Source organism: Podarcis melisellensis, assembly GCF_964234715.1.
Source record: "Podarcis melisellensis genome assembly, chromosome: 9".
In the NCBI taxonomy this organism is placed as follows: Eukaryota; Metazoa; Chordata; class Lepidosauria; order Squamata; family Lacertidae; genus Podarcis; species Podarcis melisellensis.
In genome coordinates, this window is record NC_138541.1 from 18600731 (window position 1) to 18627460 (window position 26730).

Here is a 26730-nt window from a genome sequence, read left to right on the forward strand (position 1 = left end):
GGCCCCTGGGAAAGGAGTGCCAGGTGCTGGCACTGCAGCCACAGAAGAAGAAGAAAAGAAGAGGAAGAGGAAGAGGAAGAAGAAGAAGAAGAAGAAGAAGAAGAAGAAGAAGAAGAAGAAGAAGAAGAATAGTAGTAGTAGTAGTAGTAGTAGTAGTAGTAGTAGTAGTAGTTTGGATTTGATATCCCGCTTTATCACTACCCGAAGGAGTCTCAAAGTGGCTAACATTCTCCTTTCCCTTCCTCCCCCACAACAAACACTCTGTGAGGTGAGTGGAGCTGAGAGACTTCAAAGAAGTGTGACTAGCCCAAGGTCACCCAGCAGCTGCAAGTGGAGGAGTGGAGACGCAAACCCGGTTCACCAGATTACGAGTCTACTGCTCTTAACCACTACACCACACTGGCTCTCCACAGTGGAAGAGCCTGCCACATTCAGGACACTATGCTGCCACCACATGCTGAAGTGCTGCTGCTGCCTACCACACCATCTGCACCTCAGAGAAGCGGTTCTCCTGTGGGGCGGCTGCACATAGCCAAGTGATGAGACAATGGCCACTGCCAACAGCAGTGGCACCATGGGCAGCTGGAGCCCTTGCCGTGTGCACTGCATAAAAAACCCCAGAAAAAACTCCCCCCCCATCCCCTTTCCCTGGACGTCACTTTTGGCATCCGATTTCCATACATGTCTGGAATTTTCTGGATGCATGGCAAGCCTAAACCCACCCTATATTTGATCACAAGTGTACATGGATTAACTTGCAGGATAGAACTAGCACCTGGTTTTATAAGTTTATTGCAATGATGATTATTGCCTAATGGGTGATGCGGATGGCAGGAAAGAGAGATTAGATCTCCACCATCCTTGTGACTTCAAATAGTTCTTCAGCTGAGGGCTTCTAAGTGGTCAATGGGCTTTGGGGATCTGGCCCAAATGGTGGGCTACTGGACCCCTTGGAGGCCTGCTGTAACAAATTCACAAAAGCACTTACATACATTTGCTCCAAGTAAAATGCCACTCTTAGTATAGTTGGGAGGAGATGAAGACCTGGGCCACTGGGCCCAATGGGTTCCTCACCTGCGCTTTACTTGTTAGCTCATCTTTGAGTGAGGTTTGTATCTCTCCCCTGCATAAAAGGGCCTTTTCAGCAGTGGCTCCTCAGCTATGGAATATCAGTTAACACTCCCCCCCCCCCGCACCGGCTAAAAAACTGTGGCTCCTTGATGCACTAGGACACCAATTTCTATAGTTAGGAGGAAGAGAGGTAATATTGACTGATATTTTTTATGCTTTCTATTGGAACCATTTAATTATTTTTACTGGTATATTGTTTTATGGTTAGTTTGATTTTATATTTGATGCACCCCATCCTGGGATCACTTGCTTGATGAAGAGTGGCTTGAAACAAAACAAATAAATGAAATTAAATACATTTAAATCTGCATTATATAAGGCCACATGCACTGATAGGGAAAGCAGCAGCTGATGTACATTTCAATTGCAAATTCTCAGGGCAGAAAACTGCAGACAAAGTCATAGAAGAAAGTAATATAACAGCAAGCGCTTGATTAACAGCCCTGGTTCTTTTTTTATCGTTATCAACTATTTACAAAGAGGCATTTATATGTTTTGCATCTCTGGGGAACTGGCACTTAGCATTAAAAATACATGAACCACCAATGAAGTTCTGGTGAACCTTATGGCCTGTTAATAATGCAAAAATCTCAGAATCCAGGTGATGATACAGGTAAACAAAAGAAGGAAGAATGCTGGGAGAAGAATTAGCCTAATGTACACGAGAAATAATTATGGAAAAGGCAGTGTTAGTTCTTATCTCTGCTTTCTTCCTTTGCTCCCCTCTGTATTATAAAACAAAGTATTGTACAACATCCGACCTCATGCACAAAAAACGAAGTCTAAAAAATGCACAATAGCTGCAATCAGGAAGCTAATATATGGTAATTGCAGCATTTAGATCTCCACACACACAATTCTAAAATGAATGAGTCTAATTATTACCTTAAGGGCATCTTGGGTGTCATCCAGGCAGTAGACACGGATATTATATTCCAAGGATGAGCAGATCAGTGGTCCAAAGATGGCCAGCTTGAGACGCTTGGCAGCTGCTTTGGTGATCGACTGCCCTACCAAGGCATAGGTGCTAAGAGTTTCTGTCAGGATATGGCAGGCCTCTGGATCCAACTGAATGTAGCATGGGGTGGTGAAGTTTTCTTCTCCAACTGCTACCACATCCTAAAAGGTGGAAAGTTAACAACACATAATAACAAATCAGCCATATGCTTGATAGGATCCATCCAGCTCACTGTTATGATTCAGGAACCACCTACCAAACTAAGGTGCAATGGTGAGATTTTCAAAAGCAGGAGGTGTCTGACAGCAGAGATAGCCAAGAAGCTGAGAATCAGGAGCCAGCATTCAAATAAGTTTAGGGACTATATCTTTTGGGACCCTTGTTTTTTATTTACTTATTTCTAGAAGCATGAATTGATGCTTTTGAATTATGGTGCTGGAGGAGACTCTTGAGAGTCCCATGGACTGCAAGAAGATCAAACCTATCCATTCTTAAGGAAATCAGCCCTGAGTGCTCACTGGAAGGACAGATCGAGAAGCTGAGGCTCCAATACTTTGGCCACCTCATGAGAAGAGAAGACTCCCTGGAAAAGACCCTGATGTTGGGAAAGATTGAGGGCACAAGGAGAAGAGGACGAGATGTTTGGACAGTGTTCTCGAAGCTACCAGCATGAGTTTGACCAAACTGCGGGAGGCAGTGGAAGACAGCAGTGCCTGGAGTGCTCTGGTCCATGGGGTCACGAAGAGTCGGACATGACTAAACGACTAAACAACAACAAGAAGAAGCATGTCTAACATGAGTCTACCACTAAAAAGAAACACTAGTTATATAGATACATTGACTGCTAAAAGAAAGCCTAGCAGGAAAGGTGCACTGATCAATTTCTAAAAAATCATCTCGTGAATGCCATCTCACTCATTCTATTTGCAAGCTTACTAAGGAAGAGCATAAGTGACGATCAAGAGCATGGAGAAAACTGACCTGCGTAACTGATTATGCTTGTGAACAATTATCCTGCTCACAGTTCCATATGCAAAAGAAAACCATAAGGAAAGGGCCATAGTGCAATGGCAGATGACCTGCTTTGCATGCAGAAAGTGCCAGGAACAATCCCTAGCATCTCTGTGTAGGGCAAGGAAGTAAATAGCCCTCTCAAGATCCCGGAGAAGCGCTGCCAGTCAGTGCAGACAGTTGTGATGGACCAATGGTCTGACTCAGAGGAAGGCAGCTTCTTACCACTGGGCCACAGACAAAGAGATACTTTTGAATACTTTCCCTGCTTATTTTTCTGTGCAATACTGCATGGGGACAAAAGGTGTCTGGTAAGTTTGGTACAAAAATAAAACAAGCAAGAACAGAGGAATGTGCAACTGAAAATGTTGTATCTGTGGCACATGGCGCTCTGATGAACCTTCTCTCTGCAGTCTCTAAAGGATGCTGGCAATGCTGGTGATCCAGGGAAATAGGGATGCTGGATCTGGTGATTTCCTAGCTTGGGAACAGATTCAAGACTCTGGGTAGAGGTGATGCTGCACATTTGCAAAGGTGACACCATCCTTCCTAAGGGCTAGGAAGAAAGGTGCCACCTGAAATGCTGATTCTGCGTACCCCTGCCAGCCAAGTCACGAAGCATTTGTGCAGGCACTCATAAGGCTGAGCTGCCTCCAGCCATGCAAACATCTGTTCAATTGAGTAAGAGAAAGAGGCAGGAGATTGGTTCCAAAAGAGCGTGAGTGAGGAAGCTTGCTGAAGGTGAGGCTTACTATGCAAGAACCTTGGTGATTGTTTGCAGACTATGTGTGTGATTCTAGAAACTAGTTTTAACAACTGCATGGTCATGATGAACATATGAAGTTGCCTTCTCCTGAAAAAGAGCATTGGTCCATTTAGCCCAGTCTCAAGGAAGACAGAGAGCTTTTCGCAGCCCTGAGCTTCTGGATTCAGAGATGCGAAGGGCTGAATGCCTCAGGCCTTCCGTTAACGGATAGAACAATGTATTTAGCTGTAACTGCTTTTGGGATTTTTTTATAATTATAATTGTTTTTAGAACGTTCTGTTTTAGAGTGTTTTAGCTTTGCTTTTAAATTGTGTTTATCTGTCCTGGGTTCCTTGGGGATATAAATTCAATCCATCAATCAATATTTACTTTTTATTGCATTTCTATACTGCTTCACAGCAAGGCTCAATGAACGAAATACAAAAATGAAATATAAGCAATAAACACAATGAAACGCCATATACAGAATAAAAGTAAATAGCACGCACAAGGAATAAAAGACAGGGACTCCATCTGAAGCCTAATTCAATTAAGGCCACTTCCACTGCATTACAGAAAGCAAGAACACTTGCAATGGAGTTTCTCAGTTCACATGGGGAATATATGCAGAAGAGGCAGAACCTAAGCTGTGTAGGACTTTAAACACACACACAAAACACTTGAACTGGGCCTTGAAATAAACAAGTAGCTTGTGCATGCAAAACATGTGAAAAATAGTCTGAGCTATAATTTTCCCACATCTAATCTAAGGTCACGATTCAAACCATCGTCCTCTGTCTGCAGACCTACACAGAAAGGCAGAATCAGTGCATATCTGCAGCCCTGCTGGCATAGATATCCGGTCCAGAGGCGGCGTGATGCTACCATTATTTAGAATAGCCAGATAATTTACAACAAATGACTAATAACTTGTCCTGAAGAGTTATCGCAAGCAAGCAATTATAGTGGTATATGGTGAAGGTTTGTAGACTCACCTCCCACTGTCCCTGGGCAGTTTGGTTCTTCAGCTGGATCTTCCAGTCTTCCGTGTTTGGTTCCGCACAGTGGTGCATTGTCAGAATGACAGGGCGGGTCAGCAGTGCTCCTGGAGGTCCACAGCTCACCACAGGGGTCAAAAGGGTTTGGCTGTCCTCTACCGGTGGCCTGGCAAGATTATAGGAAGGGAAATCCATGTTTTTCACATGATTTTAATAAATATGTAGAAGCAGGTTTGTTTTTCAAATCTATCATCATAGTTATTCCTCAGTGCAAGATGTGATGTTCCTTAATGTTTAAACCATTGCACAAGAAGGAAGCACAAAGAAAAAACACAAAAATCCCAGAACAATGGTAGCCAGCTGTAATGGTTCTAGGGGTTGCTCGTGCGTAAGCCGGTGCTTATCTTCCCGGCTGGGTGCAAACACCTGGCTGGGTTGCCAAAGTGAACCTTTTCTATGCGGACAGCCACTCACCCGTGGCTGACTCAATCGCTGGCAGTATCCGTCAGTGGGCGTTTCTTAAACTTCTTCCAGCAAAGAAGCTCTTTGACGCCTAGTCTCCTCCTACTCTCTCTGCGCGAAAGCCTTCTGCGCAAGGAGGGCGTGGGCAACGGAGGACCCCTACTCTCCCCCCTGGTCCCAGGCAAGGAGTCATGGGACCGCCTCGCCGCTTCCCCACTGGTGCTACGCTGATTCTCTTCCCCAGAAGATGGGCTGCTTGTCCCGATCCCTGGACGCTCTCTGGAATCCTTCTGGCTTTTGCTCTCTCCCTCCGGCACTGAGGGCAGTTCCATGACACCAGCCTTTTTGGTAAGTGGAGCAAAGCTCAAGTTGACTATAAACTATAGATGTATTTGCCAACCTGGTGCTCTTCAGATGTTTTGGATGACATGTGCCACCAGCCCCAGTAGTTCAAAACATCTGGTGGGCACCAGGTTGGAGAAGGCTTCGATAGAGCAACTTTAATTAATTGTATTTTTTATACAATTTATAAACCGGCTCATGGCTGGAAGTCATTGAAGCAGCAGACAAGATAAAAAAAATAGGATAAAACAAGACACATGACTTCTAAAAGCAATAAAATCATTTCTATGAAAACAACCACATATCTGCAAATATACAATGAATGTTCCATTGGCATCTGGGTTGCACCCTCAGGGAAAGCCATCTTTAATACAAACATCTTCAATGGGCACCTAAACTTCTTGACATTAGGTGACTGTCTAATTCAGCTGGTAAGTGACTCCAGAGGGTGGTTCTAGATCAGGGGCAGGGAATTTCATGCCAAGCAGTCAAATGTGACTCTCCAAGCCTCTCTAGGTCACATTCTCTCCCCAAACCATACCCCATATTGCTCCTTGTCTGTACTCATCTTGAGTGCTTCTGCCTGGTTAGAATGCATCATTTGATCATGTTTCCTGCTCTTCCTGTGCATCTGTAGAAACGTCTGGCTTTTGCATGGCTGAATTGTGACCATGCCTACCACTTTCATGTGTCACTCAGAAGTGCCTACCACCTTCCCTAAACTATAGACTTGTGGTCCCAATCTCATTTTATATGGTCCTCAGCGCTTCCTGAAGCTGCTCCATTCTCCTATCCCTCCAGAGTTCCTTCATTCCTTCCTGCTTGTTCCCTCCTTGTTTTTCTTGGCTCTTTAAAACGTTCTCTCCCTCTTTTTATGTCATTGCCATGGTTCAAAAGTTGAAAATAATAACACTGCCTGCACACAAGGCCTAGAAATGGAGGGATTCTGTACTATGGATGAGAAAAGGTCCAGCAGAAAAGGGAGTAAGGTGCACTCCCAAAATATCTATCAGCTATAAAGACTCCAGCCTAGTCCACACATCACAGTATGCAAAACCAAGGCTTACCAGGGTGGTGCAAATGAATGCTTTGGATTACTTGTTCATCGTAAAGGGCATCACTGTACTGACTGTGTTTAAAATAGTTTAATTGTCATGACTCTCTCAAGGGACACTGGGAACTGTAGTTTTATATAAGGTTTCTGAGAATTCCATTCCCTACCTAACCTTCTCAGTGAGCTACAAATCTCAGGATTCCCCATGGGGAGTTCATGCTACCAGACCACTTTAAGCTCATGGTGAGTGCCATACAGATTTCATTAAACCAATTGTGCCATCTGTCAGTATTTCTGCGATTTGGTTTGCAAAAGTGAAATCTTGCTTTTGGACTGACATGCAGTTTCAACAGCTATATTCAAGGAAAAGGAGAAAGAAGAGTGTAGAGTGAGAAGAGGGAAATGAATCACTCACAAAGAGCAAATGGTAACCCTTCCAGTCAGGCTTACTGAAGGCTTTGCAAATTTAAAACTCTGTTGTCTTCCTACTGCTGTCTTCCTCTATTAATTTTTTTTTTGCCTCTTCTTCCAAATTAGGATTTCCCATTTCATTCTTATCACTTTTATCCTCCCCCATGTTTAAATTTTGAAAAAGGTGAGCAAATTTCCCAGTAACTGAAAATGATTCACAATTTGTCTACAGATCCAAACTGAGACAGAGAGGATGTCTGTACAGGCTTTTAATTATTTGGATTTTTTATTCACAGCTGCTAGGGTGAGCTAATAAAACTCGTACGATGATCAAATTAATTCTGTCAAATGCATCGCTTTAAAAAGGGTAAGTGTTTAAAAAATAATTCTCCAACTCCCGACTCATAAAGGGATCTCACAAATGTTATTTTAATATTCTGCTCCTTTTCAATATCTTTCAGTATCTGTTTGCCAGTCACCCACATCACAGCCCACTACCATCACCAAGAGATGGCAAATGTGCTCTGGAAGCTGCTTTTAATAACATCACATGGTAATCACAATAGTGCTAGACCTTTGCAAAGATTCAATAATAATAAAATACATTACTTTCCCACTTAAATGAATGGGACTTAAATGTGCTCAAGTTTGGCTGGGTTCTAAGCCTCATAGAGGGAAAACAAAGTCTTTAAAATAGTCATCTTTGCTGGGTTGTCAGGTGATGTGACCAAGCTGAACATGGTTAGGATCCAGCCTAAATCCCTCTTCTCTGGTCCCACCCCACTCCCAAAATGCCACTTTTGAGGAGACTTGCACCAGTCTTGGGACGCGGGTGGTGCTGTGGGTTAAACCACAGAGCCTAGGACTTGCCGATCAGAAGGTTGAATCCCCGCGATGGGGTGAGCTCCCGTTGCTCGGTCCCTGCTCCTGCCAACCTAGCAGTTTGAAAGCATGTCAAAGTGCAAGTAGATAAATAGTTACTGCTCTGGCGGGAAGGTAAACGGCATTTCCGTGTGCAGCTCTGGTTCGCCAGAAGCGGCTTAGTCATGCTGGCCACATGACTCGGAAGCTGTACGCCGGCTCCCTCGGCCAGTAAAGCAAGATGAGCACTGCAACCCCAGAGTCGGCCACGACTGGACCTAATGGTCAGGGGTCCCTTTACCTTTACCTTACACCGGTCTTGACTCTACCAGCTTCAGCTCAGCTGGCGGAGCCAGGATAAGCAAGTTCTGCCTGCATATATTGGGTTAAGCCAGGGTTGGAGACTTAATGCTGGCTGAAGCTGCTTATCCAGGGCTGGCCCAGGCTGTTTCACCAATTAAGGCCATTCCCCTGTGTCCTCTGCCGCCATGCCCCTGCCTCCTCCATGGGATAGGGGCATAGTGGTAGGGGGCATGGCTGTGGAGGAGGCAGGGCATGGCAGGGGCATGACCCAACAGTGAGCAGTGTGTTCCCTGGGCCCAGATCTTCTGCCAGCGGCAACCACTTCACATTGTGTTATGGACAGCCCAGCCAGTGGCGTAGCGTGGGTTGTCAGCACCCGGGGCAAGGCAAGTAATTTGCGCGCCCTAACCCGTGGATTTGCGCCCCCTAACCCTAACCCCCAGATGTTGCGCCCGGTGCGGCTGGCCCCCCCTGCACCCCCCACTGAGCCAAGCCCTATGTTTCTCCTAGTGGAACTTGCCATAGGATTGCTCCCTAACAATTTAACCCTCCGCATGTCTATTCAGAAATAACATTCATGTGTTCCATGGGGCTTACTTTGAGGAAAGCATGCACTGATCCTTATCTCTTTGCTAATAAACTACTGGTTTACAGTTGCTAGAGCAATTAGTAGAATAATTTGAAAGAATATATATCTCATTCTTTTATTATACTTAGCGATTTAAATCTGTAATTAAGAGATGTTAAAGAATTGCTATGTCATATGGTAGTAGCAGCAGCTAGCTTTCTTTATGCTGAGTACTGTAAAGAAAGAACAATTCCTATAAATGAAGAATGAAAGAAGATAAATTTCATTGATATGAAATTAAGGAAAAATCAACACGTAAGAACAAAAGAAGCAAGACAAAGATGTAATTATTACAACAAAGACTGTTGTTTGTTTCTCAAGTTTTGAAACAGCAAAACACATACTTTTATTGATGTTAATCAAGTGATTAATGTTCTAGAGATTGTCGCTGACATACATTACAGCTCAGAAGATGTTTAGAAAGGTGTGCTTACTATTATTCGTAAGGATAATAATTTAGGGAAGTTTTGTTTATGTATTTTTGCAACAGTATTTTGTAAAATAAAAATGACATCTCAGAAATAACAATGGGCATAATTACATTGAGATGGCAGAGAGTCCTGAAACAATGCTGAACTTACAGAATTTTCCTTGCCATTAACATGCCTTTTGGGGAGAGTGAAGCGAGATCCTGTGAGTATCTGACAGCAACACTACCATTTCATATGGACCATTAGATTCCCATGTTGATGGCTTACTAACACTTTCACTGACACCCTCAGGCTTTTATGTGCTTTAATGGGAAGATAGCACATGAGAGGCATCACAGTACTTTGACACCCACAACCTTCATCCAGCAGAAAGAGCAGCTTTATTATTTGGCCAAAGAGTGAATGCTGTCAAGCTCAAGCGGAATGAATCTAGGGAGATTAGAAGGAGAGATAAAAGTTCTGGAGCATGGAGGTGCAAAAACAAGGAGCTGGGATGGAGGCCCAGAGGAATAACACATTTCTGCTTTTAGTCTGAGCTATTAAGAGCTGCTTTGTTGTATTCTGAAGTGAGGTTCACAGGACGCCATGTTTGCAGTGAATTAGCTTTGCTCAAAGAGGGCCTGATTTTCACATGCCTCTAACACTCTCAACACAATCTTGTGCATGTTTACCTTAGGCTACAATCTTAAGCACAGGTACCTAGGAATCAGACCCATTGGACTCAACGAGACTTCTTTCCAAGTACAAGATTGCAGTGCTGAACTTGGCTTGTAACTTTCCATTGTTAAAATCAAACTTGTACTTCAGTACTCAGACAACTACCACTGATGATTATTTCTATTGGTGTTTTTGTAAAATGTGCAATTGTGATAAAGGTAAAGGTAAAGGTATTAAGTCTCCAACCCTGGCTTAACCTAAGATACGCAGGTGGAACTTGCTTATCCTGGTTCCTCCAGCTGAGCTGAAGCTGGTAGAGTCAAGACTGGTGTAAGGTAAAAGGTAAAGGGACCGCTGACCATTAGGTCCACTCGTGACCGACTCTGGGGTTGCGGCACTCATATCACTTTATTGGCTGAGGGAGCTTCTGGGTCATGTGGCCAGCATGACTAAGCCGCTTCTGGCAAACCAGAGCAGCGCACGGAAACGCCGTTTACCTTCCTGCTGGAGCGGTACCTATTTATCTACTTGCACTTTGACATGCTTTTGAACTGCTAGGTTGGCAGGAGCAGGGACTGAGCGATGGGAGCTCACCCTGTCGCGGGGATTCGAACTGCCGACCTTCTGATCAGCAAGTCCTAGGCTCTGTGGTTTAACCCACAGCGCCACCCGCGTCCCTGTGCAATTGTGATAAACGATCCTAAATGGATTTCAGAATGATGCTGGTCTGCCATGCCACAGGCTTACATAGCTCTTGATGGGTTTTTTGTGTGACAATTTTTGGAAGTGGATGGGTGGGAGGGAGTTGGCTATAACCCTGTTGAACAGCACCTTCAAGGCTGCTGCTTCCCCCCCCCCTTGAATACTGGCATGGACCTGAGAGCTGAGTAGCTGCAAAATTCAAATTCCTACACTGCATGGGAGAGAACTCTTGTTAGATTTACAAACACACACACACACACACGAGTGTTCCATTTCTGGGTCTGCTTGCAAACCATTCTGTGGCCTCAGCAGCTTTTCCAGTCTTGTGTCGATACAGATATATGCTGATCAGAACGCTGTGTTCACACACTTTGCCTCCTCCCTGCAATTAGCGCTAAAGCAAATGCACCGTAAGCAGAGCCTTCTTTTACCTCATGTTTTCTTTTCGGTGAACTGTCACATACATTTCATAGACTCTCCCCTGGGGAACGGCCCCTGCAGGAATCAGCAAACTTACTCCTGCAGAACAACAACAAGAGAGAGAGAGAGAAAAGCAGATAAAATAAAGAGTGGAAAAGAAAGGCAGGCTGACCTTTTGAGCAAGCAGCTCGGGAACACATGGCTCTGCATGCCAAAATCCCACTCAAAGCAGGGTGCTTTATGGCTATCTTGATGCTTTTACCTGGCAGTTTATTACTTGCTGATGCCTCTTCCGCTTGTCTCCAGCAATGAAGGAGTCGGAAAAGGGGGTGTTTTCCCCCTCCCTTTTTGTTTTATTTAAGGAACAAGCAGATGGCTGCTCTGTTGCTTACATTGTAAAAATGAAGGAGGGGGGAAACAACAATTACATCTACTATTCCAAACAGTAGTAATGGGATCATTTCCCTTGGCAATTCTCATTTAATTAAACTTTTAGAAAGGCCAGCAAAGCATTGCCCCATGAAACAACAGGAGCATTTTTTTTCCTGCTGCCCAGAAGATATCAGTTTATCTGGTCACCATCTACCATTTAGATGTGGTAGTCAGTCCTGAATATTGTTGAATAGGGCATGGGGAGTTAGGAATCACTCCAAACCAGATCCTAAAATAAATGAAGGAAGTTAATGGAAGGAAAGTTTCATATCTGTTCAGCAACCCCTTGCCTCCCAGCCCTCACTTATCTCATGTTCAGGGGAAGAACTATAACAAACAGATAGAGCTTCTGCTTTCTTGCAGAAGATCCCAAGTTCAATCCCTGCTTCCTTCAGGTTGGGATGGGACAACTGGAGAACCACTGCCTATGGCAGTATTGAGCTAGCCATTGCTCTGACTCTGTACAAGGTAACTTCCTATGCATTTCCCTATGTTTGTTCAGGAGGGCCTCCAACATCCTGATAAGGTGCTGTTGTTGTTGTGTGTGGGGTTTTTTTTGGGGGGGGGAGGAGAAGGGGAAGGGAAGCTTTCTTTCCATGACCTTCCTTAAATCAGTATGCAATATCACAGAATTATAAAATCATAGAGTTGGAAGGGACCCTGAGGTTCATCTAGTCCCTGTAATGTAGGAACATGCAGCTGTCCCATACAGGGATTGAGTCTACAACCTTGGAGTTATCAGCGCCATGCTCTAACCTACTGAGTTATCCAGGCTACCCTTTTTCAGATGTTCTAAATGGGGGCAATGGACACATAGGAAGGGTGGGGTGGTGGCATTGTGGTAGCATACTCCACCCCAGAGCTACACACATTTGTGATAATTCCTGAGAGCCCGTATGCATTTAGTTGAATACACAATGAGTTCCCCCTATACAGCTAGAAACCCTTCCTTTGCAATGCTCTGTGTGCATTTATATGTACTTCTGAAAATGACCATTATAATCCTGGAAAAAGAACTTTCCCTATTTGAAACCCCTAAATATTGCATAATAACTTTCAAATACGAAAACACATATGTATTGAGAGGTTCAATGCAGCAAGAGCAATGCTTTGCACTGGAATCTGCAATGAGAAAAATAAAAATCTTCGTATTCTAAGCATCTTCCTTTCCATCCATAGTGTTTACAGCAAACTGAAACTTGGAATGTCTAAATTGTTTTGTAATTAATTTATCCTTTTATGTCTAGTGCCAACTGTGAGGGTTTCTGTCTTGAAGGTTGGTTTGTCTTTTGGTGCTGCATGAAAGAAAAGGTCAAGGGTTCTGAATCTCACTTCACACATGGAAGTTGAGAGGCCAATGCTTCTGAAGGCAATGACTCAGAGCTTTGCAATTTTCTGCTAAAGAAGGCCAGGGCTTTGGGGAGCAAATATGTGTAATAGCTGAATAAACCCAAATTGGAGAAAGCACTCTTTGGTCCAAACACAGAAGATATAGATTTCCAAGAGTGACCTAAATATTTTTATTTGCTGGGGTGTGTGTGTGTGTGTGTGCACGCACACACGTTCATGCGCACACACTTTAAACCATATTTTTGGACACATCAGTCAGTTTTTAAAATAAATTTTAAAAAACCAACTACTGTATTTGAAGTCACTTACCTGAATTTGGTACAATCAGATGACCTCCAAGAGAGTTAAAGGTGCTAAAAGCAGTGCATGATGGGTCTGTCTGCCGTGCAAGACTCTGGTTTTTAATGTTTAATGCTTCGTTATCCAGCAAGGATTGAGTGATCTGTGGGGAGAGTTTGGACGAAAAGTCGGACAGCTCATCCTGTGGAGTGACTGCACCCGAATTGTTGTACACCTTGATCTTCAAGTTGGGAAGTGGATCAAGAATGGGTGAGTTGGTCATTGGTATTTTATCTGACACATCATGCAAAGCGTAGACAGGGCCCCTGTACATGGCTGCAGCAGAAGTGAGGTCTGGAGGCACGGCTAGGAGGTCTGTGTTAATAAAAAGAAAAGTAATATGGAAATTATTATGCATACTCTTTTCTAGGTGCAATATTGGCTGGAGTTAAAAATATAATGTGGCTTTGTGGCAGATAAAATCCAGGATGAATATCTATATCAAGGGTAGCTAATATGATGTTCTCCAGATGTTAAGAACACCAGTTTAGGTAACCCTGATTTACATGGAGACATAGAGAAGACTGGTTGTCTAGGAAAAAAAGTTGCTATTCCTTACTTGATGTAATGAGAGGTGATAATCACTGGCTTTTAGCTGGATCCATATGATTTACATCCTTGTTTTTGTCAACAGGTTAAAAGGAAAATTCATTCTAATTGAACATACTACTGGAAATAATGAAAATAAAGGAAAGTATCTCTCTAACCTTAAAGAGTTCCTCTTTTTACTATACAAGTCAAAGAATATTTCAAAAACTGCAACAACTCCAAAGCCTGTTTTGAAAGGAGACTAATGCAATTCAGGAAAAAATGAACATCCCTATTACTCTACCAAGTCTCTGAAAACCAATAATTTGTTTGCATTAGGTCAGCAAAGCTCCAAAAACCCAAGATTAGACAAATCCCATAACTTTTAATATTGATTCTAGCAGCAGAACCCAAGCTCAGAATTTTGAAAACTGTATTTCTCTTCATGAAGCCCAACAGCTAGCAATAAGAAAACCCAAAATTCATGCCAAAATATTAGTGAAGTTTTGAAGTGTGAAACTCAGAATTATTTTTCTTTCAGCTCCTGCCAAGTATGCTTCGTTATTTATAATTGTGTTTCTGAATGCAAATTCTCTTTCCCCTCAGTACTAATTTTGATGCAAGTTTGAAAGTGCCTGGTTCATATGCACTTTGTTTGGTTATATGAGATTTCTATAGTATAGAAGTAAGTGTACCAGTAAATGTTTAATAATGATGGTGGTGATGGAGCAATAAGTCAGGACTGGATTTAAAGTACTGGACAGAGGGCAACAGTTGATAAGGCTATAGTCATGGCAACTGGGGTCCAACTCCAAATTTCTCTGAAGGAAATGTTCTCTGTCATACTTTTCATGCAAAATGCTGACTGCAAAACATCAGCCTATGCAACCAAATGGAACAGGAAAAGGAAACAGAGAATTCAAAATAACTATGAAATCATGTACTTTATCATTCCTAGTCAGGACTGAATTGTTGCCTGTGGCATCTTCTTGAATGTCTTCTGCAGCAATGATTTAAATGAATCCTTGGCAACCAAACTACAGCTCTGCTAATCTTCTGCCTTGGACAAAACTCTGGCTACGTTTACTTCCAACTTGATTTAACTTTAATTTGCAAAATATGATTTCTTTAAAGAAAAAAAGAATTGCAGCCTCAGCAAGTGCTTTTCATCAAGTGCCAAGAGGCTTACATGCCTTCATTTTCTGAAGCATCATAGCCACAAATATTTATGAGCACAATCAAGCCTAAGGGTCAATTTATATCATCAATATATTTCCCACCCCCCTGGGCTGTACTACCGAAGGCTGCAGGTTGAATGATCTGAGGCTGGATTTGGTCCTGGTGTCTCCAAACCCCGTACCAAAACCAGACTCCTGATTGAAGAGACTTACCATCTAGATTTGCCACAATGAAAGGGAGACTAATAGGTTTAAAATGGGATTATGGAAGATAAGGGAAGGTAAATTGATAGCATTCAGTGAAAACCTACATTCTGTCTTCATCCTGTTGATTAATTGCTGATCCATAATTACATGACCTGCCTTTTAGCACTTGTCCCAGGAAACAAATACATATAACAAAATGAAAACCTTATTAGATAGCTCAGTCGGTAGAGCATGAGACTCTTAATATCAGGGTTGTGGGTTCAAGTCCCGTGTTGAGTAAAACATGGGAGGATACTGCAGGGGATTGGAGCAGATGATCCTCATGGTCCTTCCAATTCAGTGATTTGGTGGATGAGGCCAAAGGACCATCTGGTCCAGCATTCTGCTCACACAGAGGCCAATGAGATGCACATGGGCAAGACCTAAGTGCAACAGTGCTCTCTCTGCTTGTGGTTCTTAGGAAATGGTATTCAGAAGCATACTGGCTCCAAGAGTGGAAGGACAACATATCAATTATAGCCATTGCTAGTCTTCTCCTCTATAAAGTTGTCTAATCCTCTTTTAAAAGATGGCCATTCAAGTTACTAGCTGTCACTAAAACAAGTAGGAAGATGTATACACATACATACAGATAAATTTTGATTTCTTATAGGGTGCTAGGTGCTAGGACGACTTCAGGAAATGTACTGTAATTCACATGGCCCTAGAGATTGTCTTTTATGGTCAATGTGAAAGGCCAAAGGGAAACTAACCTTGCCTCGCAGCTTTGATATTAACAGGCTGAAATCCACCATTTAGCGCTGAGGAGTCTATAATATCTGACTCAAAGTCACGGTGGTTCTTCCTGTAGATGAATAATGCGACGATCACTGAAATAGCCAGGCACACGATCACGGCTATCACAATCCCGACATAGAGAGCTACGTCATCTGAATCAGGAGCAGCTGGGGGAAAAGTTGGTGGGTTGGGGCAGAGAAGCATAAAGTATTAATTACGGTCTCAAGAATGTATGAAAGCATACTTATACATTGCTATCCTTTCCTACAGATGCATACTACCAGTTTTATAGGTTAATTTAAAAACTACTTCAAAAACTCTCCACTTTTAGTAGATATTTATATTTATTAAAAATAATTCTCATAGCTGTTTTCTAATTCTTCATCTATGTTTCTCTCTTTCTTGTAAGGAGGTAGAATAACATACTGTTTATAACCGGATGAACAAGGCAAATTTAATCAAAAGAGGTATTCACCATAGCAGTTCATGGTGAAATTATCAATGCTAATTCATCAAGGCATGTGATCATAAAACAGACTCTCTTTCTTCCTCCCCTGCCCCTTACATTGAATGTTTAGCTTTTTAAAAAGCAAGCCAACCTTAAACTAAACAAGTACAAAAAATGGCAGTCATCTTCCGAATCTGATATTCATCAAGCATATTTCTTAAGGGAAACTTATATGCCAAAATTCCATGGCCTGAAAGGGGGCTTAAGAGCACATAACTGTGTCTTCGGTTAATCACAAAGTTTCCATCAAGATATTCACTGTGATTGCTTGTGTAGTTTAGAATTCTCCTGCATACACACACAAATATTCAGGGACGGATCTATGATTAGACAGAGTGAGGCAGCTGCTTCAGGCAGCAGATACTGAGGGGTGGGGAGGAGACACAGTTGTGAGTGCCATGTGGCCTGCCCTGTACCCCTTACGCTGGCTGACTGTCCTTAATCGCAGGTGAAGATACTTTCTGTTCACCAGTACTGCAGTAAGATTCAACTGCCAACCCAACTGGTTTCTGTATGTCCCATTGGGAAGGGTGCCATCTTGTCTTTCACCTCAGGCAGCAAGATGGCCCTGCAGAACTCTCTTGTCTGCGTAAACAAGCTGCTGAATAGCACAGTATGCTTCCTTTAAAGCAAGGCTGGGGAACCTATGGCCCTCTAGATGGTGTTGGGTTCCAGCTCTCATGCATAGCACAATAGGAATGATTGCTTCAGCAGAACATTTCCTAAATTGTCAGCTAATCACAACTGAAAGCTCATAGCTTCCCAATGCCAGCTCTAAAGCCATGAGTGGACCAGCTATTATGGAAGCTCTGCAACACACCAGGAACCTGATGGAAAGTGTCACACAACTGACAAAGAAATGTTTCCTACAGGCTCCTAATCAACAATAAATAAAATATCAAAGTAACTGATTTTTTAAAAAGCTCTTTTTCAAGACTTTGACTTGAAAGTGATCTTGGGATTTAAGCCCCCCTCCCGCATTTATGAGCAAATGGACAGAATTCAAGGGGTTTGCCATCTGCCAAGCACAAGAAGCCTACAGCAGCCGCCCAAAGAATTAGGAAAGCCTCAAGAGTTTCTCCTGCCTCCAGTGTGGGCTGACAGTGACAATCCAGTCAACTCTACATATAATAGCAGAATAAGCAGAAATGTCGCCATGGCTTGAAACACATACTGGACTTAACTCTGGGGACGGAGTCTGAACCATATGCACAAAGCAGGGTAATACAAGCTGAAGGACTGCCTTTCTCCCCTGTGCACCTGTCCATGCATTAATAATGTTTGAAGGTTCTTCTTCAACCCTCTGAAGTGAGGTGTCTGGCAACTGGTGGTCTTTTGGAGCTAATGTGTTCTAGCTCTAGAATGCTCTGCGTACTTGAATGTCTTATCAGCAAAAGTTTGGTCTCTCTGTGTGTTCCTAGATCATGCTTCATGGTCCTGCGCTAAATGTGGCTTTATGCTGTTGTGATTCTTTTACTTTTAATGTATAGGACAACTTTTTAAATGGAAGGGCAGAGTTAATACTGACTCAACAAGAAAGAAAGTAATGTATAGAACATATCTGAGTCTCCAGAATGTTTCACATAAGATTATCCCATGAACCCTTACAAAAACTCTGTAACATAGGACAGTACTATTAGCTCCATATTGGGGCAAAAGCTTAGAAACAGTAGTTTGCCTACCAAGTTCACAGCTGAACTGAGCTAGAATTCCCCAGCTTACTCACTTTGCTACATTTATTCTCAGAATTCAGTATAGATTCAAGTGCTATAAAAACCTCTAAAAGCAAGCCAGGATTTTCAGTAGTTCTCCTAAGGGAGCCTGTCCAGCTTGTGAGAATTTTCACTATCTGCTTGTAACACATCTCCTTTGCTAATCCCAGTGTAATACTTAATGCCACTCTTTGCACATACGCTCCCTCAAGGTATCTTTCCAAAAGGCTTAAGTATGTAACACAAGTTTGATGCAGAGTTTTGATGTAGAGAGGGACAAAAATCCCACCATTATTATTTTCAAGCAGGCTAAGATTAGGAAATACAAACACATCAACAATTTTTTTAGCAAGCCACTTTGCATTCTTTCTGTATAAAGATAACACTTTTCTAAGAGAGAGAGAGAGAGAGAGAGAGAGAGAGAGAGAGAGAGAGAGAGAGAGAGAGAGAGAGGAAAACACACTTTTTTTTGTCCTTTGCTTCCTTTAAACTCCCCAACAGAGTCCTAGCTACACAGCTGAAAATGGAGAAATCTCCAAGAAGGAATGATCAAGTTCAATTTACTCTGTGCTAATGGAATTTAAAGGCTCCATTTTGCAAATGTTGCCACTTATTTTATTCAGCCTTCTCAAACAAGAGTAGAAGCAAAATCTGCCAACCATATATTCCCTCTTGCAAGTTTCTCTTCCTTAATACTAATCACGTGTATGCAGCCATGTTATGCTTCCTGTTCCCTGGCTTCTGTGGGGATCTGAATACACTTCTCTCAGTCTCTCGCTTCCACATGTTTTCCTGTTGTCCTTTTCTCATCCCATTATCTACACTGGTTTCTTTAATGTAGCAGCCAATACACCTCTTTAAAGCTAGCAAAACACATACAAGTTAGGCTGAAAGTAAATCTTGGGAGTAGGAAATTGGTATCTAAGAACATAATATCAAACAACACTTACAAGACAATCCATATTCATTCTGGGTTCTCTGTTCAGTTGAAATAGGGTAAATGAAACCTTTAAAAGAAAAAAAAGATGGGAACAAAATCAAATTAACAAAGGGAGCTTTTTTAAAAACAAAAAAACCAAAAAACCAAACAACACATGAAGAATGGTTTAATTCAAAAAGAAAAAAAAGGAAAAGGAAAGGAAACCCATGGTACTTTAAAATTCTGATTCAGCACACTATTATAATTTTGCATCTCCTGTCTGCTCAGGAGCCTCACTAAGAATTAATAAGTAGGCAGATTGAATTTCAGAGCCAAAAATCGGTCTCGAGTCACTAACTTTGGAGTGCTTAAAGTCTTTCTTTTATTGAGCATAAACTCTAATGGATCTAATTTATTTCAGACATCAAGGGTCATTAGCATATGGAAAGTCTTCTTCCCCCCAATCCTTGCCATATGCTTTAATTCCCAGGACATGTTCAGTGGGGCTCTAAACAGTTTTTTTTTTATTTAATTATAGTAGCTTGCTGTTGGCCTAATAGAACTGAAAGAGACCTGCCGTCATTGGTCAGAGGTTAAATACCCATTCACAGAGAGCTCAGCCCATGCAAAAGCCTCATTCCCCCTGCCCCCCCTTTCCCCTAGATTTCCGGGGAATGGTTTTAACCTCCTCCTTTAATAGAAATCCAATAGGAATTCTCCAGGGAGCAAGCAATTTGCCAGAGAGTTGGAAATGGAATGTGTTCCATTTGAGATCATTAGAAAATCAATAGGAGCCTTGAGATTGTAAAGTAATTTATTTTAGATTTTGAAGGCTTTGTGTAATATTGACAAAATCATTGCACAATTCACATTTTTTATCCTAGAGACAAATAGCAAGAAAAGTGACTTTCTTCCTGATTTCCTGTGATAATTCAATGCTTCTAAGGCAATCTGCCCTGTGGTTCCTGTGACAGAGAAAAGCTGCTGTTGTTGTTACTTTGTGCCAATACAGACATGATTATTTGGAAGTAAGTTCCTGCTGAGACCAGTAGGACTTACTCCCAGGCAAACATGATTAGGATCAGGGCACCAGCTAGAGTGAATTTGGCTCCACTTGTGTTCACAAAAACACACACCCTGTGCCTAGATAGAAAAACACTGCAATGTTGGGCATGTGGGAAATAAAATGTCTGAAGACAGCTAGAAGTTGCTACCATTTCTACATGTACATCTCAACTCCTGGACTCTAAAATATGGGCCTATGAAACTTCAAATGTGTGGATCAAGAAGCAATTCAAACAAAGCAATACTAAATGGAGGACATGGTGTTTTGTGTAAGGTAAAGGAACTTTAAAAGATACTGCAATATGTAAGAATTAAGATTTTATGTGGCTAGACATATCTTCTGAGTTCCCTGTCTATAGAGATCAAGCAGGAACCTTCACTGTACTCTTTTTGTCACCTGCTAAAACATTCTTGTTTAGGTAATTCAACCCAGATGCTTAGACAGTTGAGGTAACTAAAATATTTTAGTATTTTAACTTTTGTTTGTTTGGTTATGAATTTTTCTTGAATTTATTGTTTTATCTTTTCTTGCTTTGAGGTTTTTTACAAGCAAGTTGTGTATAAGTTTTATGAAACAAGCGCATTGTAGACACCTTTTTAGCTTTGGCCACACTTCTCAGGCATGTGTTTTCATGACTATCACTTGCAATCCCATAACAGTCCACCATTTTCAGCCTCAGACCACCATAAATATGTTAGTGGAAATAAGCAAAGTGGACAAAAGAACGGACTTGGCTTCTCAACTTTACACTCGGACCCTTTCACCTGTGCTAATAATTCTATTTCCCAGTCAATACTGCAGAAAAGCAAAAGCTCAAAGGCTCAATGGCAGAGCACATGGTTTGTATGCAAAAGGTCTGAGATTCAATGCACAGCATCTTTAGCTATGGCTGGGAAGGAAGCCTGTCTGACACATTGGAGAGCTAGTGTCAGTCAGTGTTGACTGACTGGACCCATGACCTGACTCAGTATAACCGGCTTCCTACGTTCCAAGGGTGATAGTGCCGCAAGGGTGACAGAGTGAAATTAGATCACCATGAGACCCAAGAGTTGCTTCTAAACTCTCAGTAGATTGAATGTTAATGGCTGGGTTTTGTCTCTTTCCATACATACTTCCTGTTATTGGGTTTGGCTTCTTATTAATGAAAAGGCTGAACCATTCCATAACTTAGATTTGCTTTCAGATTCCTAGCTGATTCACATTACTCCCGCACAAGGTGCCAACTTGAATAGCTTCCAAAGGGAATGGACAAATTCATCGAGGATAAGGCTATCAATATCTAATAGGCATGATGGCCATATAATAGCTCCAGTGTGAGAGGCAGTATGTCTCTGAATCTCAGTCGCTGGGAATCACATGTGGGGAGAGTGCTGTTGCACTCAAGTCCTGCTTGTAGGCTTCCCATAGGCATCTGGTTGGCTGCTGTTAGAACAGGATGGTGGACAACATGGGCCATTGGCCTGATCCAGCAGAACCCTTGGGTTTTTATGAGGGGTGTGCAACATGTGGAAACCATCAACGTGGCAGCCAGATAGTTCACAAAGTCCTGTTCACTAGCCATTGACTGTAATGTGAAGTGATGTATTGCCTTATGAAAGAGCCATTGCAGAGTAATCCTACGTCAATTCAGCTATAATACCTTGAGCTCAATCCAGCACACCATAGGCCCAGTGCCCACATGCAGAACAATTCCGCAAGCCCAAAGAAAGCCTTGATTCAGCTCTCCACTGTTAAGAGTTTGTGCATGGGCACTCAGTGGGAGTTATGCACAATCTCTAATTCCCTATAGTGGTCTGATGCTCTGAATATCCACATGCATGTGCCACAGGGAAAGGTGGCAATACAGCGATATGGGATGCCCCATGTAAATCACTCTGTGCTCTAAACATAGCAGACTGGATTGGCCTTTTTCATTTTCAGGGAGGTCAGCTCACACATTTGGCTGAGAGCTACCCAGCACTTAAGTGGTCAACTGATGTCAGATCTCATGATGCAACCTCAACGTAAGATTAAGGGTGGGGTGACCATGTAGCACAAACCACTACCATTAAGTGTAAATGGTGATTTTGCTCTGTGTCATTAGGAAGAAATAACTCTACTTCAGTATATGTTGTTTATATGTATCAACTGAATGCAGGCATTTTGAAAAAATGCTCATGGGTGATTAACATAACACCCCTCACAACTGTTTATACACAAACACTTTTGATAATAGGAATTTACTTTAAATCAGAAACTTTAGCACCTTTCTGTAATTACATTTTAATTCAGAATATTAATGGATTTGGGAGGGGCAAGGAAATTATTTGGGGGACACAAACAATCAGTGTTTGGTGTCAACTGCTTCATAAGATGTGAGCCTGGCCATCTCTCTTTAGGGTTTTTGTGTTTTTTTTAATGCTTGGCAATCTGATCTTCCATATAATAAGAAAGGACATTTTCTTCAGATAATGAGGCAAATCTGCTGAGATTAGTACCTGCAATAATGAAAAATGACTTTTCTCCCAGCTTCAAAGTGAGAACAGTGCAAAGCAGGGATTTGTAGTCTCTCCTCCTTGATCTATTTTGCTCACAGTATCAGCACTGCGGCATGGCGAGTACCTGAGGGACTTCAACTATCATTGCCACATTTCTTTACTAGGGTAAATGTAGAAAAAAGTGCTGCTGAATTTGACTCCACAATAGATGCTGGCTCTGTTGATCTGTGCCTGGAGCAGCTGGTGTCATAGTCGGTAACTTGCTTTGAGGGGGAAAAAAGTAATTTAAGATGCCTCAAGTGGCTTTTGATGAAACAAAAAAAAAATATTTTCAAAGGTTCTATCAGTGTTTGTTGCTAACTTCTTGTGTGTTTACTGTAGGAATAGTTAAAGTGCTGTTAGTTCGACACTTAGTTTCTTCCTTGCATTTAAATGAACATCTCAAATTATTTGGAGGGGTGGGAATTATTCATTCCAGTTTTAGGAAGGAAAAAGTAGGGCACAGCTAGACTTAAGGCTCTGTTGAAACTTCCATTATCATTTCTGGGTCCCCCGCTCCTCCCAATACTGACAATGATTTTTCTAAAATCCATTTTTGGCTCCATTTCCAGTTCTCAACTTTGTAGCACTGAGAGCTCATAGTGAAAATGGCATGATGGTCAAAGCAATATAGAACAGCCAACATAGGCCTCAAGTACTTGCAGTGAAATCTCATGAGCGAAAAGCAAGTCATGATGGAGATTATAGTAGGGGTTTTTCCTCCTAGTAAGCCAAATTAACCAGAAACTTAAATGCCTCTTGGCATTTAATATGCAGGTTGACATCCAATGTCACATCAGCAGACTTCCATTCATGAAATAGTATTTCCCTTTCCAATTCTCACCTTTGCAGGCACCAATTTAAAAAAAAATTAGTTTGGAGTGTTGGAGGCTGGTAATTACAGGTATCACAGGTGCTTGTGGAAGAGGAATTTAACCCTCATTCAGTCCTATGATGAAAGTTAACTTTATTGCCTTTGACTGCTGCATTTCCAATAATTATCAGCTCCTCCCCCAATCTGATATTTGCATTTAAAAAAACCTGAACTTTAAATGCAAAGAATCATTTAGCAATCATATCTAGTTTGACCTCAAGCATAGCAAAATTTGGCACAAAATGCAGCAGTGAAGTATCACAAGAAAAAGCTCACATTATGGGGGGAACTATTTCTTTCTGGTAACCACTGGAAAGAACTCTCCCACTGAAAACTAGGTGTGTGCAAGGTGGGGGCAAATCATTCCAACATGCATTTGTTTTCATTTTTAAAACTTCAATGTGTTTCATTTCTTATTCTACGAAAGCATTTGTCCTGTGACAAAGTTCACTGATCCCTGAATTTCTGAATTTTATTGATGTATTGATGCTACATTTTATGTTGTATTTTATGCTGTTTTTAAGTCACATTTTAATCAATGTTTTATATTTGCTGTTAGCTGCCCTGAGCCCGGTTTTTAACCTGGGGAGGGCGGGGTATAAATAAAAAAATTATTATTATTAATTTATTATAGAGCTCTACGGGCTGCAGAAAGACAGAATGGACAATGTTTTCAAGGTAACTCCTAGTAGGATTTTTAAACATTTTTATTAACATCTTATATTAAGTTTTTGTAAGATTTATGTGGCGTGCAGGACAGCTGCTGTTCATTCTAAAAGTCTATCTTGGGGACCAGAACCTGAGCTGAGTAATCTTTGATTAAGTGTAGTCAAATTTCAATAAATCAAGTTCTAAAGCACACTAGACCTACCCATCCTCTTTAGTAGATTCTGCATGGATCTTTCCATACTCTGTTTTAGTTATAGTGACACTGCCATTTACTTATGACCATAATGTTATATCAGCTTTTTAAAAATAATAATAATAATAATAATCTAGATGGTACAGATTTAGGCTGCTATCTGGCTCATATCATTCGCTCTTCCAGCTTTGATACCCAGTAGGGAAATTTTGCATGCATGCATTTGAATTTACAGTGGTACCTCTAGTTACGAACGCTTCAGGTTACAAGCTCCACTAACCTGCAAGTAGCTGCTCCTGGTTGTGAACTTTGCCCCAGGATGCGAACAAAAACCGCACACCAGAGACCCCATTAGCAAAAGCACGACTCAGGATAAAAATGGACCTCCGGAACGAAGGGTGACGCTCGAGCACTGTACGTAAGCCGCTTGAGAGGTGCCGTCATTATCGGCGCCACAGATGTGCCGCCGGGTGGTTTGCCCTGCCCCTGTGGACGGTTTGCCCCACCCCTCGACACCCTGCCCCGGGTGCCGGAGAGCCTTCCTTCACCACTGTGTACAAGTTCTCATTCATTTAGCGCATCTGATTCCTAAAAGCCACATAGATCAGCTCAGCAGTACTGACAGCATAGGCTTTGTATGCAAAAGGTCCCAGGCTCAGTCCCTGGCAATTCAATGCAGAACTGGGATAGAATTCTGTTAAAAACCTGGGATGATCTTTGTTTGCATGAATGCTTTCCTGCATATAATTTAGTATAATTTAGCATATAATTTAGTGCTTGAGTGCCATATCAAGTGCAGAAAGCCCCTGTGTGCATGTGCTTTGCATCTGGATGGTTGGGAATGTGATTATGCAGGTAGGCAGGTATATTCAGAGTGACTTATTCCATTTTAATACAAAGGCTCATTTAATTCCTTTGTGCGCACTCAAGAGGGTTTCACCGTGATGATCTTCCAATAACACTTTTTTTTTGCTTTTTTAAAACAACAACAACAACAAAACAACAACAGCAAAAGCCTTCTTTCTTGCTTACTGCAAGCTAATCTGCTCAAGGGCTTGATAGGTTCACATCACTAATATCATGATCTATAATCCATTATAGCTTTTAAAATAAGCACAGAGGGAATCTGAACACATATTGCATAGGAAAGGCCTGACGTGACCACTTAATTATGCAGGGCTATGTGTGCTGCCAGATTAACATTGTGTTGTAACATTACTACAACACAAAAGACAGAGTTGTTAAATTAACCTTTCTTTCCCCTCAAGGAACAGCTTGGAGGTCATTGTGCAAAACATAGAGAGGGCAGCTCCTGGAGAGCTATGACTAAATCCATAGCTCAGGATTTATGGGCAAGCAGCCTGTTCCCCTGGTATGTGTGTGTGTGTGTCCATGTGTGTTACCCACTGAAAAATCAAACAAAAAACAGCATCATAAACAGGACTCCCTGCTCTAACTTGGATGCATGTTTTTAAAAGGCTTTGTACATTTTAAAGTGCTACCAGTCTGCATGCTAGTTAGTGGAGCATTAGGTTTCTTCATGCAACTAAGGGTTTAATTTGGCCAGCAAGGAAGACTGAAGCAGTAGTTCACCTAGATTAACCTTTGCTGCAACCTGAGTGGTATTTTGGAATGGGAATCTGGACTAGTCTCAGTCTCACCTCTGGCATACAGTATTAGCAGTGGGCTACATTGCAGGCTTGCTGTAAATCAGGTTCTCCCTTAAAGAGGGCACGTGTTGCGGCAAGACCTGGCAACCAAACCCTGTGTTGTGGGTGGGTTAGATTGAATAGCCACAACACCCAATTGGTAGGTCCCTTGATGCTGGGTTCAATCAGGCCAATGGGAAGCAAGCTAAATGGATCGAGGGACCTATATATACCCATGCACGTGACCCAGAGCTTCCTCTTTCGGTGCGTGCATTGGAACACCTGCCCGCCTCTCCCTGGCTGATTGGCTGTTGCCATTTGGGTTACGCCTGCCGCATAGTAAATCGTCGCAACTTGTAAGGTTGTGGGTAGGCTCTGGTTCAGGTGATGGGAGAACGGTCTCACCATCCCTATGTGAAGGGTATTCCGTTAAAGGAATCCAGGGACTTGATGGCTTGGTCAACCCCTGTGAGGGGGTTGTGCCCGTGCCTGAGTCCAGGGGAGCATTTGGGTGGCAGAGATAGCTTGTTTCCGGCTTTCCGCTTATCCAGGTGTTCACTCTAGGCTGACCTATGCTGGTGCCCTGGGTCAGCGCCACCTGTACAGGGAGCTAGTCGAACCAGAGCCTATGCAGCCACTCACTTGCTGTAATCAATAAAGTTGTGGCATAAATTCTGCCAAAAACCAAACCAAAATTTG

The 26730-nt window shown here is 42.2% G+C and overlaps 1 protein-coding gene across 3 annotated transcripts in view; it reads right to left on the bottom strand.

The window, feature by feature from the left end:
• Positions 1–26730, bottom strand: part of UNC5C (unc-5 netrin receptor C) — a 303622-nt gene that overhangs the window by 22062 nt on the left and 254830 nt on the right. For 2 of the 3 annotated variants that reach the window (XM_081924880.1, XM_081924879.1), the window contains exons 8-13: positions 19096–19152; positions 15901–16092; positions 13206–13550; positions 11126–11213; positions 4841–5009; positions 2017–2250 (exon numbers count right to left, since the gene is read on the bottom strand). In XM_081924880.1, coding sequence (XP_081781006.1) covers positions 2017–2250; positions 4841–5009; positions 11126–11213; positions 13206–13550; positions 15901–16092; positions 19096–19152 — 1085 coding nt within the window. The remainder of the gene's footprint in view (positions 1–2016; positions 2251–4840; positions 5010–11125; positions 11214–13205; positions 13551–15900; positions 16093–19095; positions 19153–26730) is intronic. The other variant, XM_081924881.1, reaches the window with a different exon arrangement.